General features: G+C 43.9%; 1 protein-coding gene across 2 annotated transcripts; it reads left to right on the top strand.

Moving 5' to 3' along the window:
- Window positions 1–1,039: 1,039 nt before the first annotated feature.
- LOC112218329 (E3 ubiquitin-protein ligase TRIM33-like) lies at window positions 1,040–12,897 on the top strand. Of its 2 annotated transcripts, none has more exons than XM_024379032.2 (10): window positions 1,040–1,178; window positions 1,664–1,876; window positions 2,137–2,302; window positions 2,389–2,464; window positions 2,914–3,139; window positions 3,972–4,552; window positions 7,743–7,875; window positions 8,113–8,187; window positions 12,233–12,385; window positions 12,617–12,897. In XM_024379032.2, exons 2-10 carry the CDS (start codon window positions 1,682–1,684, stop codon window positions 12,809–12,811), a joined length of 1,800 nt encoding a protein of 599 aa, XP_024234800.1. In that variant the 5' UTR covers window positions 1,040–1,178; window positions 1,664–1,681; the 3' UTR covers window positions 12,812–12,897. The 2 variants fall into 2 exon arrangements, with proteins under 2 accessions (XP_024234800.1, XP_024234799.1); XM_024379031.2 differs by having other exon boundaries at window positions 1,066–1,257.
- Window positions 12,898–13,858: the final 961 nt, after the last annotated feature.

The raw sequence follows: 13,858 nt of genomic DNA on the forward strand, positions 1-13,858 counted from the left end.
GAGAAAACCGGCATGTTTTTGAGGAGTGTAGCAGTGTCTCTTTTGTAGCAGTGTCTCCCAAAGCCTCAGGCAATCTCCTCTTTGGCTTCCACTGCCCTCTTGAATCAGAGCTATGGTTCCCTGCTCTATCCTCAACAGGGTTGCTTTTCCTGATATGAAGACACATCACAGATCCAGAATCAGTCAGATCAGTCACACCCAGATCCAAACTCTCAGCAGAACCCACAGGAACAGGTCTAGAATCATCCCCGTACCCTGTGGACCAGACTTCACCCTAAGATGGTCCTGTAGTGGCTCCTCTCCAGGCCTTCTACAGATCACACCAGAACATTTGCTGTGGTCTCCTCACCAGCCCCTGGTCCAGAGGCTACAAGGCAGCCAGGGGCAGATGGACATGGGATGGTACTCAAGGCAGCAGACAGAGCTGGGTTGGGGTCGGGTCGATTTGGCCAGCTGAAGCACATGACGGTGCACAAGGCCCTTCGAGTCAGACAACGTCAAGCACAGGCCACACAGAGGAACATCAGGAGTTCCAGTTGATTAAACTTCCAGCACAGAGACAGCAAGACCAAGTCTAAGACCAGATACTGCTGTTTGTGTCCAAGTTAACATGTTGGTACCCACCCGCAAGCTTTAAAGAGCGTTAGTATAGATTGCATGTGTGTGCTTCATCATCAATAATGGTGACAGCAGCTTGAAGATTTGATTGTCCAGCTTTTCATATTTTAACACACTACAACCAAGCTTGTGAGATGCTTTTCCATCTACACCCCTACCACTATCTGACATGTAGGTGGATTAATATGGAACACTGCGGTGCACTGCAAACTCACATGTACAAAACCAGGGTTGTGTTCATTAGGGACAAAATGCAAGAAAAATAGTGAGCTGCTGCCTGAACCAATTAGGAACACTTGTTTTTGTTTTCTGTTGCGAAATGTTTTTCTAAGGTGTGCCCTAATGAATACAATCCAGGTACTAATGAGATGCCAGGGGGGAGAGGACGCGTGTAGGGACAATTTTTGCGTCAACCGTTCCTCCAATCAGGGAGGACCACCGTGATACTCCCCTGTCATCTCTTTGCTTCTTTTCTCTCTTCATCCATCAACATCAATCTATATCATCCCATCTTCCGCTGTCCCGGAGAAAAGGAAAAGCACTACCACTCTTCTCATTAGGTCAGAAACACAGTTCTTCTGTAGTCACACACTCGTTGCTTAGAAAAGTTTATTGTTGCACTATTGGGACATTGTAGAGGTAAGTGTTATTCTGCTGTCACTATAGTGAATCGCTATAAAAAAAAAATATATATGTTTTACTGTAGACGTCTGTGCGTTCTGTCGTGACGTGGTAATGTTCGCTGGATGTCATAAATTGTCGTTTGTCTTTCGACTACAATCAGCACCTGGTGGTTTTGTTAATGTAGATGTAGTGCATAGTTCAGGGCATCTTTCGTTATGGTGTTTATGTAAATTCAGTGCATAGTCCGGGGCATCTTTCGGTGCTTATGTAGATTCAGGGCATCTTTCGTTATGGCATACCATTGGGACATTTGTTTTGCTACTGTAAACTGTCCTATGGCTGTAGGGATATAAGACTATTGTTAACTGGCCTATAGCTGTAGAGATGTAGACACATGACCAACTCACTGTCTACCACCCAGGGATCCAGTTCGCTGGCGATGGCAGCGGCGGCCCGCAGGCGCCATGGCAACATGCCCCAAAGGCGGGCGACTTTGTTGCCGCGGGGATTCCAGCGCTCCATGGCCAAACGGGTGACATCCACAGCAACGGAGAGACAGCCCACTGGGAAGACTGAGACTACTGGCCCAAACCTGGTAACCACAGCAGGTGCACCGAGGCAGACAACACAGCAGGTAATACGGGAAAGGGGGGAGGGGTAAAAGAGAGAGTGAGAAAGTGGTAGAGATCAGAAAGTAGAGCAATGAAGATGTAGAAAGGGGCAGAGGGGGATCGAAATAAATAGAGAATTGGAGAGAAAGTGAGAGATGGCCTTTTTATGTGATTTTTTTGCATGGACTTTGAATGAAAGTGTTACACCAATTAGGTTGACAGGAAGTTGAAGTGTTTATCTTACTCGGATTATACTGGTCCATCTTTGTCTGCCTCCCTGTAGCCTGGCACTATTCAGCCCTGTGGGATAGAAATGGGGCCGGGTTGGACATTTATCTGCAAAGCCAAGATGTCCCCCTCATCCCCTCAGCAGCGTCGAAATCACCCTGACACAACCATCGCTCCTTTGACAGTCTGTCAGACAGAGCCCGACATACAGAGTTCTCATGGTTGTACCCTAAGATATCATAAAGGAATTAAATACAGTGGAATGCCAAAGTTGCTGCTCTCATAAATGTACTACTTATCTCCTCAGTATGGGTCCATAGTGGGAAGAACAGAGAGGCTGATGGGAATAACAGAACCATAGCAGCTTCACTGGAGAGAATCAGGTATGCCAAGTCAGTTTCAGAAAATAATGACATCCCTTGGATAGTAATGCTCCTTCTTGTGTGTTTGCTCAGACCTACGGTGTCCATTTCAGGACAGAACCAACAACTTCCATCAATGTGATTGTCCTAATATGGACACCGTACAAACCAAAACAGGATATTCAAGACAGTGAAGTGAATGCAGATTAAATATTACATAAGGGACTGGTAATTTGCTAGCAACATACATAGCAACGAGACCTGTTTGAGACAAACAGAAACGTAAAGCGAAATTAACAGACATTTCAACTTACTTTTTTAATACATTGGCATTGACATCAAATTACTACATTGGTCTTGTAATATCAACATATTCAAATAACTACAGAGCAAATTGTCCAGTGTTATTTTGTAGCATATTTTGTTTAAGACAGGACCTCGTAGACTAAGGCCGTTTTCAATATCCTCAGGATCCATCCAGAGTCCCAGAGGATTTTGGGCAGTACCTGTGTAGCCACTGTGCGTCTGGAGCGTCTGAGGATCAAACTTGACCCCGGACAGTCAGTTGCCCTGTCAATGGTACCGCCACTGGTGTCTTTGGTGTCACTGTTACGCCAACCACACTCAGAGTTGCTGACTGACCACGCTGCGGCGCCTCTGCCTGCAGTCATTACCCCAGAGGAGCATGTCCAACAGGTACAGACCATAGAGTTGGATAGAGGGCGCACTTGCCACAAAGCCTGCATGCTTTACCATGAAATGTTACCATGGGTGCTGATGAAAGGGACTGGTAATTTGCTAGCAACATACGTAGCAACAAGACCTGCAGTGCCATTGAGTACTTTCAACATTTTGAAACAGTCAACTGGGTGGTACTTCCTACGGGTAAACAAGTGATCCTAGAATTACATACAAGTCAGCAGGAGGGAACAGCCAATGAATTATAGCCCTGAGCAAACATTCCATTCACTGCATGTGGAAGTAAATCACCAACATTGGCTTTATGCCTGTTCTGACAGCACACTCCAGATGGCAGGAGTCACCGTTTCAGTTTGTTTACCGACTGCCAACAAACTCCTAGAAGTTGAAAAATAAGTAATTGTCTACTTTAAAATTGCCCTCAATGGTGCTGCCCATGCTGTCAAAGTCATTATGGTAAAGATGCAAAGAATGGCCCTGTATCTACCTCTACAGATTCACCTGGTTCCCCACATATTTTGTCATGTTACGATACAGTGTTACAAATACGTTAGTGCTTTAAAAAGTCCTACTCTATTAGACGAGTCAGACGTTTCATTCCTAAATCAGGGTTTAATGTCAATGAGAGTTGCATGAATGGACGTTTCTCAAATTAGGATTCGGCCACCTCGAATCACACTGGGTTAGAGAGGTTACACAGTTACGGTAATTGCCTGGGCCTCCACGCCCATCAACCAAGCTGACCAGTCCCTGTTCTACATAGAGTAATGTGTTTATTGGCCAATTCTATAAATGTGACTTTAGATTCCTGTCTGTCTTCTGTTTGAAGACAGGGTCCAGTCTGGATTTCCAGCAGAGTTCAGCAAACAGAGAAGAGTCATCTGGATCAGAACCAGGGGCCTCCGGGATGGAGCCAACACAAATACAGGGGCCCCTTTGGACTGAACCACCACACCTTCAGGAGAGACCTGCACTCCCATCGCCCCCTATAGGACAAGCACCAGAATCAGATCTAGTACTCGACTTGGAGTCTGAATCGGAGTCTGAATTGGTTCCAGATCTGAAATCTGGCTCAGATTCACTGGAAATAGAATCAGACCTGAAGCCAAAGTCAGTACTGAATCTGCCAATGGAGTTAGATCCAAAGTTGGAATCAGAAACAAAACTGGAATCTGATTGGGAGCCTGCAGATGGGGAGAACAGTGAGGGGGGTCATGTGGGGCAGTGCGCACCTATCGATGGGTCTATAGTGTCCCAGGAGCAGCCTGAGAACGAGAAAGGGGCAGCAGGGATGGAGAGTGAGGATTTCTGTGCGGTGTGCTTCAATGGGGGCGACTTGCTGTGCTGCGATGGCTGCCCTAAGGTCTACCACCTCTCCTGCCACATACCACCCCTCCGAAGCTCCCCACTGTATGTATTAAGATGCCATTGTCGGTGTTTATGAACATTTTATAATGATTTCTTCTAAATATTTTTCCAAATAGAGTTTCACATCCTTTGAATATTTGTGTATCCTGCACATTTTACATGTGGAGATACAATTTCAGGAAAATGTGTATTATACTGTAACGTAGACCCGGGGCCAAAACAAATCAGTTTGGATGTGCCTTTGATTTCCATAGGTGGGCTTGTTTTTTCACCGGACCCCCCCATGTGTGCACGTGCGTGCATGCATATTTGAATGGATGGGGCAGCAGGGTAGCCTAGTGGTTAGAGCGTTGGACTAGTAACCGGAAGGTTGCAAGTTCAAACCCCCAAGCTGACAGGGTATAAATCTGTCGTTCTGCCCCTGAACAGGCAGTTAACCCACTGTTCCTAGGCCGTCATTGAAAATAAGAATTTGTTCTTAACTGACTTGCCTGGTTAAATAAAGGTAAAAATAAATAAATAGGAAAGACTATAGGTAGTTGGTAAGTTTCAAGTTTGGGCAAGCTTACAATTGACCTTTTCTACCAATCTGTGTGCCAGTTATTATTATTTTATATGCACATTTTTGAGGAACAGTTTCATTTTAATAATGTCTTCGTTTCTCAAAATAATTGTCACATAGTTAATTATAAACATCTAAAGTAAAATGCTAAAAATATAAAAGTTCAAATGTAACTATGGCGAGAGCACTAGCCTCTGCCATATGGACACATTGATACTCTGTGATCCATTGGCGGCTAAAGAAATTAGAGCATAGAACTCAGAGATAGGCTATTGGCCAATGCAGCAGTAGGCCTATAACGTTTCAATCACGTTCGTCTCTCTTTTCTTCCTGTCTGCCTCCCTTTCTATCTGTCTAGACTTGAGCTATTGCTAGGGAAGTTCAACATTGTAATAATTTTGTTCATATCGGGATAATCAGATCATCATACACTACCTGACCAAAAGTATGTCGAAGTATGAGCTTTACACCCCTCCAGAAGACGATTGTCATTGCACATGGTGATCTTAGGCTTGTGTGTGGCTGCTTGGCCATGGAAACCCATTTCATGAAGCTCCCGACGAACAGTTATTGTGCTAATGTTGCTTCCAGAGGTAGTTTGGAACTCGGTAGTGAGTGTTGCAACCGAGGAGAGGCATTATTTTTTTTTTTACATGCTACACACTTCTGCACTCGCCGGTCCCGTTCTGTGAGCTTGAGTGGCCTACCACTTTGCGGCTGAGCCATTGTTGCTCCTAGACGTTTCCACTTCACAATAACAACAGTTGACTGGGGCAGCTCTAGCAGGGCAGAAATTTGATGAACTGACTTGTTGTAAAGGTGGCATCCTATGACAGTGCCACGTTGACAGTCACTGAGCTCTTCAGTATCGGCCATTCTACTGCCAATAGTTGTCTATGGAGATTGCATGGCTGTGTGCTCGATTTTATACACCTGTTAGCAACAGGTTTTGCTGAAATAGCCGAATCCTCTAATTTGAAGGGGTGGTTTGTTCTTTCACACCAACGCTTGGTGATTATCGAGGCCGGGAGTGTTAGAAAGATTTTTCAAATACGGAGGAACTATCGTTTGTAATGGATGTAAAAAAAAAAAAACATTTTAAGAATTTGTTGACTTGTGTGAGTCCGAAGAAAAAATGACTGAGAATCTCAGCTTATTAATGGTGGAGGTGGTAAGTTAAGACCAGACATCCAAACCCTTTTTTTAAAGCAATGAGGCTGATGCAACAGATCAGAATGTTTAGCTTAAAATGTTAATAAAATATTAGGCTATTTCTTCACATTAGAAGCGCAGCAATGCACACACAGCAGTAGGCTATACGTGGGAACGTTCCAAAATACATCAACTGCACCCCATGGGTTGTTAATATGAAAGAAATTTGAGAACATGAGACAAGTACAGGTTTCAATGGCATATGAGGAAGTGATTATAAAATAATCTCTTTAACATTCTTATGGTCGGAACACGGTAAAATATAAAATGACAAGTCCAGGTTTTAAACAATTACGTTTATGGTTGAATAGTTTTTAAATGTTGACTGCCTCCTGTTTAGACTTCAAGGTGGGTGATGTTGTGGTGCGCAACAAGCACGGGCCTTTCTCCTATTTGGGGCGACAGGTAGCCGAGTGGTTAGAGCATTGGACTAATAACCGAAAGGTTGCAAGATCGAATCCCCGAGCCAACAAGCTAAAAATCTGTCGTTCTGTCCCTAAACAAGGCAGTTACCTCTATGCGTGCTCAGTCGTGCTCAGTCGTGCTCGTTCCCTCAATGTTATCAGGACAGAGAAACCAGACTCATTGCTCATGGAAAACTCCAAAGAAAATATTGACAAAACTCATAATCGTTGTGAACTCTGCAAATAACATTTACACTCTGAGAATGGTAAATGACTAATTAATACATGCATTAACAGAAATGTGTGTAACCAAATGAAGAGGGATTAAGGGTACATTTACTAGACCTACTGGTGACATGTAATGGGGAATTTATGAAAAAGAAACCATCAAAGGGCAAACTATTCACACAATGGTCAGGAAAGAATTGGTGGGAGACAGCTGAGCGCATTCTGGAGAGCTGAGTGCATTCTGGAGAGCTGAGTGCATTCTGGAGAGCTGAGTGCATTCTGGAGATCTGAGCTTTAGGACCATGCGGACGCCTCCGAGCGGTCGGGAAGGCTGTTTAGAGTGTTTATCCAACTGAAAAATAGAAAAAATAAAATAATAATAATTGGTCCCCCCCACTTCTAAAACCAAAGTTGCGCCCCTGGGTCTGCATATAATTCCCAAAGAAACTCATTGGGCTTATTCTGGGCAGATTTTGGCAAGAGTGAGCCCTCTCGCTTCACCTCTTCCGCTCTAGTGAAACTCTCGATTGATGCATCTTTCTGTCTGCGTGCATCTCTGTCAAATACATGATCAATATTTTTTGGGGACTGGCACAGGAGGTATGGTAGGGCGGGCCAGGCCCCCTAAGGCCCGCACCTAACCCCGGCCCTGCTGTCGTGCAAAACTATACCGGTCTTGAGTTGGCATTGTTGGCAATGTTCACAGGGCAACAATATGTGTTCTGTAACCAATAACCATACTGACAGTTTATGTAATACTGAAAGCCTCTGGATTAGATGAGGAAATGGAACAAATATGAATCTGACCCCTCTCTCTGTCCCACAGGGGCGACTGGGTGTGCACATTGTGCCGGAGTGACCAAGAACCTGGGGTGGGCTATGACTGTGAGACCATACATCCCTCGACAGACCACCAGGGGGCAGGCACACCATACACACTGTCCAGCCTGGACCAAAGAGTGGGTTATGATGATGATCTTCACTGTATCCGTTAGGACATTCTTTCCATGTCATACAGCAGTCAAGCATACAAGTATTCGCATAGACAGATTTACAGCACATCGCCAACATATGCTAAAGGAGAGTAGATAAGAGCCAGCTACAGTGTCTGTTTAGGATTGGGAACTACCATGGTTTAATGAAGGGTATAGTGGGGTTCAGTATGATTTTAGTTACGTGTATCTCTTTCTTTGCAGAGGTGTGAGAAGCTGACTCTTCTGTTGTCCAGCCACGTCCTCAGTGCTCCATTCCAGGAGCCTGTCAGCCCACTGGTAATAAGGCACCAATCATCTTCCTCCAAGTCTATTGACATATCTTCCTCTATTCAGTGGTGGAAAAAGTATCCAATTGTCAAACTTTAGTAAAAGTAAAGATGCCTTTAATAGAAAATGACTCAAGTAAAAGTCACCCAGTAAAATACTACTTGAGTAAAAGTATAAAAGTATTTGGTTTGAAATATACTTAAGTATCAAAAGTAAATGTAATTGCTAAAATATACTTAAGAGTCAAAAGTCAAAGTATAAATCATATCAAATTCCTTATATTAAGCAACCCAGACATTATGGTTTTCTTGTTTTTAAAAAATTTAATTTATGGATAGCCAGGGGCACTCTTCAACAGTCTGACATAATTTACAAACAAAGTTATTTGTGTTTAGTGAGTCTGCCAGAGGCAGCAGGGATGACCAGGGATATTCTCTTCATAAGTGTGTGAATTAGACCATTCTCCTGTCCTGCTAAGCATTCAAAATGTAACGAATACTTTTGGGTGTCAGGGGAAATGTAAGGAGTAAAAAGTACATTATTTTCCTTAGGAATGTAGTGGAGAGAAAAAGAAGACAGCACCCGGAGAAGTCGGCTGATGTTTTACATGCTCCTAACGGATTGTGTTTTAATGTAATTTTTTTTTACGTTGTTAAACTTATTTTTTCTACTTATTTTGTACATAATGTTGCTGCTACAGTCTCTTATGACCAAAAATAACTAATGGACATTAGAACATTGATTACTCATCGCGGACTGGCAAAAGCTTGTTTTTTTCCTTTAACGAGCCCAACGTGAACGACAATCTGCTTTCCCAGGAACAGGCCCAAATCCCCGTCATTTGCGTGAAGAGACGACGGAGAAAAGGGACAGAGGTCGGGCTGCCTTCTGAGGATTCGAAGGTGATCGAATAAACCCCCCCCCCGCCTTCTGTTCTTCTAGCTAACTTCCAATCATTGGAAAATAAAATCGACAACCTACGAGGAAGATTAAACTACCAACAGGACATCAAAAACGTTAATACCTTATGCTTCACAGAGTCGTGGCTGAATGACGACATTATCAACATACAGCTGGCTGGTTATATGCTCTATCGGCAGGATAGAACCGCGGCGTCTGGTAAGACCAGGGGTGGTGGACTATGCATATATGTAAACAGCGGGTGCACGATATCTAAGTAAGTCAAGGTTTTGCTCACCTGAGGTAGAGTATCTAGCTGTAGACCACGCTATCTATCTAGAGTTTTCACCTGTATTTTTCATAGTTGTCGACATACCAGGTTATAAATGAGAACTTGTTCTCAACTGGCCTACCTGGTTAAATAAAGGTGAAATAAATAAATACCACCACAGACCGATGTTGTAACTAAGACCGCACTCAATGAGCTGTATTCCGCCATAAGCAAACAGGAAAACGCTCATCCAGAGGCGGCACTCCTAGTGGCCCGGGGACTTTAATGCAGGGAAACTGAAATCTGGTTTTACCAAATTTCTATCAGCATGTTAAATGTGCAACCAGAGATGAAAAAACTCAAGACCACCTTTACTCCACACACAGAGACACGTACAAAGCTCTCCCTCGCCCTCCATTTGGCAATTCGGACCATAATTCTATCCTCCTGATTCCTGCTTACAAGCTCAAATTAAACCAGGAAGCACCAGTGACTCAGTCAATTAAAAAAGTGGTCAGATGAAGCAGAGGACTGTTTTGCTAGCACAGACTGGAATATGTTCCGGGATTCTTCCGATGGCATTGAGTACACCACATCAGTCATTGGCTTCATCAATAAGTGCATTGATGATGTCGTCCCTACTCTTGCTCACCCTGAGGAAGGCACAGTGATGCCGAAACATTGGTAAATACCCATTAAATGGTTGGGTTTATACATGGAGTGTAATTACATACCCCAACCAGAAGCCATGGGTTACAGGCAATATCCGCACTGAGCTAAAAGCTAAAGCTGCTGCTTTCAAGGAGCGGGACTCTAACCCGCAAGCTTATAAGAAATCCTGCTATGTCCTCCGACGAACCATCAAACAGGCAAAGCATCAATACAGGACTAAGATCGAATCGTACTACACCGGCTCCAACGCTCGTCGGATGTGGCTGGGCTTGCCAACCATTACAGACTATGAAGGGAAGAACAGCCGAGAGCTGCTCAGTGACACGAGCCTACCAGACGAGCTAAACCACTTCTATGCTCCCTTCGAGGCAAATAACACTGAAACATGCATGAGAACATGCACGACTGTGTGATCACACTCTCCACAGCGGAAGTGAGTAAGACCTTTAAACAGGTCAACATTCACAGGACCACAGGTCCAGACAGATTACCAGGACGTGTACTGTGAGCATGTGCTTACCAACTGGCAAGTGTCTTCACTGACATTTTCAGACTGTCCCTGACGGAGTCTGTAATACCAACATGTTTCAAGCAGGCCACCATAGTCCCTGTACCTAAGAACACTAAGGTAACCTGCCTAAATGACTACCGACGACATAGCACTCACGTCTGTAGCCAAGAAGTGCTTTGAAAAACTGGTCATGACTCACATCAACACCATTATCCCAGAAACCCTAGAATCACTCTGTTTTGTATACCGCCCTAACAGATCCACAGATAATGCAATCTCTATTGCGCTCCACACTGCCCTTTCCCACCTGGACAAAAGGAACACCTATGTGAGAATGCTATTCATTGACTACAGCTCAGCGTTCAACACCATAGTTCCCTTAAAGCTCATCAATAAGCTAAGGACCCTGGGTCTAAACACCTCCCTCTGCAACTGGATCCTGGACTTCATGACGGTCCGCCCCAAGGTGGTAAGGGTAGGTAACAACACATCCGCCATGCTGATCCTCAACACTGGGGCCCCTCAGGTGTGTGTACCTGGTCTTCTCCTGTACTTACTGTTCACTTATAACTGCATGGCCAGGCACAACTCCAACGCCATCATTAAGTTTGCAGATGAAACAACCGACAATGACGAGACAGCCTATAGGAAGGAGGTCAGAGACCTGGCCGTGTGGTGCCAAGACAAAACCTCTCCCTCAACGTGATCAAGACAAAGGAGATGATTGTGGACTACAGTAAAAGGAGGACCGAGCACGCCCCATTCTCATCGGCGGGGCTGTGGTGGAGCAGGTTGAGAGCTTCATGTTCCTTGGTGTCCACATCTCCAACAAACTAACATGGTCCAAGCACACTAAGACAGTGGTGAAGAGGGCACGACAAAACCTATTCCCCCTGAGGAGATTGAAAAGATTTGGCATGGGCCCTCAGATTCTCAAAAGGTTCTACAACTGCACCATCAAGAGATGCCTGTTATGGCAACTGCTCGGCCTCCGACCGCAAGGCACTACAGAGGGTAGTTACTTAGAAATGTCCTTGTTTTTGAAAGAAAAGAGACTTCTTTAATATTAGACATTGCGCACCAGCTGTTATTGACAAAAAGACACACAAGCCCACCCCTCGTCTTACCAGACGTAGCATCTCTGTTCTGGCGCCAGCTCTGTATTGTCCGTGTCGTCGTTCAGCCACGACTCTGTGAAACATAAGATATTACAGTTCTTAAGGTCCCGTTGGTAGGACAATCCTAATGGTGGGTCCTACATTTTATTTTCCAATGATTACATGTTAGCAAGTAGAACGGAAGGCCGTGGGAGTTTACTCGCTCGCCTACGGATTCTCAGAGGACAGCCCATCCTCTGTCCTCTTTCTCCGTCGTCTCTTCACGCAAATTACGGGGATTTGGGCCTGTTCCCGGGAGAGCAGTATATCCTTCTCGTCAGACTCATTAAAGGAAAAAGCTTATTTTAGGTCATTGTGAGTAATCACTGTTCTGATGTCCAGAAGTTATTTTCGGTCATAAGAGATGGTAGCAGAAACGTTATGTACAAAATAAGTAAATAAATAAGTTACAAACAATGCAAAACAATAACAAAAGAGCACAACTGATCAGGAGCATGTAAAACATCAGCCATCCTCTTCGGCGCGCACCATCTTATCGTTATGATGTGATAAAATTAAATTGACTCTGTGAATTGGCTCCAGGCTCGTCATTACTACCAGATCATTAAGAGGCCGATGGACCTATCAGTGATCAGGAGGAAGCTGGACCAGAGGAACACTCTTCACTACTTCACAGCCCAGCAGTTTGTGGACGACGTCCTACTCATGTTCAGGAACTGTGCAACTTTCAATTATGTAGGTCAAAAAAAATATTTTGTTAATGTTAAGATAATATTCAATTTCCAGAAACTAAAACTATACCTATCTTTTTTTCTTGCCAATAAGCCATAGGGATTTTCCCATAGACATATAGGAGCCAGGAACACAGCTTTTTATTTTTTTCGTTTTGTACATAAATTGTCCTTCATTGTGTTGAAAGTTGAACTCTGCAGCTCCCTTCATGACATCTGACCTCTTGACCTGTAGCCGGATTCTGAGGTCGCCAACGCAGGTCGTAACCTGGAGGTGTTCTTCCTGTCCAAGCTGAGGGAGGTGTTTCCCAGCCAAGCCTTCCCCACGCTGACCCAGGACAGAGCGAAAAGGAACAGTCTCGCTTGGCTGAACAGGAAAAGGAGGGACTACCACAGGAAGAAGAAACGAGGTCACTTCCTTGACTTCTGAAGTGGTCTGGTGTAATGTTGTATGGTGACAAAACATCTCACATAGTTGTATATTTTTAATATTAATTAAACCTTAGTCTGGCTATATCTAAATACATTATTTTATAATCAAGGAATGTAGACATATGGGAACTTTTGATTCATAATTTGTGTTTTACAGTCTTGTCAAATTTGAAGTGATTAAATGCCAATTGAATCCATCAATGGATCTTTTGTTAAACCATCAATACTGATAACATCACACACACAGTGATCTTAATAGCAACCAAACACCGATTTTGGCCGCGGATGTCGGAGTTTACTCTTAGTCCTGATTGCTGCCATCATTTTTCAAGACTATTTCACCTTCCGCTGGTTTTATCATCAGAAAAATGGAATCCTGCTATTATAGCAATTCATCTATTTGACAATCATTCCGTACAACTGAAATAAACTTAATTTTCCTAGTTTACCACTTGGTTGAAGATGGGAAGGTTACGACAACGGCGTCACAATAATGTGGAGGTTCTACCACTCTGAATCAACCATGGGACCAGCTCAAGAATTGTAGCTACGCTGCCTAGGCAGCAAAAAGACCACAACCATCTAGCCAGCTAGCTAACGTTAGCATATAAGATCAGTTGCGTCTATTCATGGCTGCCAAGGGAAGCCAGGTTTCCCCCCAAAAATGACAAAAAATACAACAAAAAAACATTAATTAATTGACCTTTCGTCTCTGTGTTTCATCATTTTCCTTCAATTCGCAAGAGACTGAATGTTTCTCATCAGAGAAGCATCCGATCGAGTGAAACAGCACCTCTCTGTATGTGTAGCCCATCTATCTGATACTGTCTGGTCAAAAATAGTATGATATTTTTGCTGCCCGTAGCATTGAATGCATGGGAAGCCAGCACGCATTTAGCCTCCCTTGATATTTTTTTGAGTAAGCTCAAAAAAAACTGAGTAAGCTCAACTGTGAATGGTCCTGACACACCACATTTTTAAGTGTCAAGGGAAGCCAGTTTGAATTTGGCTTCACACCAATCACATCAAGCCAAACATAATTTAT

Source organism: Oncorhynchus tshawytscha, linkage group LG01 (genome assembly GCF_018296145.1).
Source record: "Oncorhynchus tshawytscha isolate Ot180627B linkage group LG01, Otsh_v2.0, whole genome shotgun sequence".
Classification (NCBI taxonomy): Eukaryota; Metazoa; Chordata; class Actinopteri; order Salmoniformes; family Salmonidae; genus Oncorhynchus; species Oncorhynchus tshawytscha.

What these genes read in the sequence shown, in the direction of transcription:
- LOC112218329 (XM_024379032.2), top strand. Translation starts at nt 1,682, where the DNA reads ATGGCAGCGGCGGCCCGCAGGCGCCATGGCAACATGCCCCAAAGGCGG. An exon ending in CAGAGGAGCATGTCCAACAG is followed by an intron (nt 3,140 to 3,971) that starts GTACAGACCATA and finishes TTCTGTTTGAAG; the next exon opens with ACAGGGTCCAGTCTGGATTT. An exon ending in AGGAGCCTGTCAGCCCACTG is followed by an intron (nt 8,188 to 12,232) that starts GTAATAAGGCAC and finishes AATTGGCTCCAG; the next exon opens with GCTCGTCATTACTACCAGAT.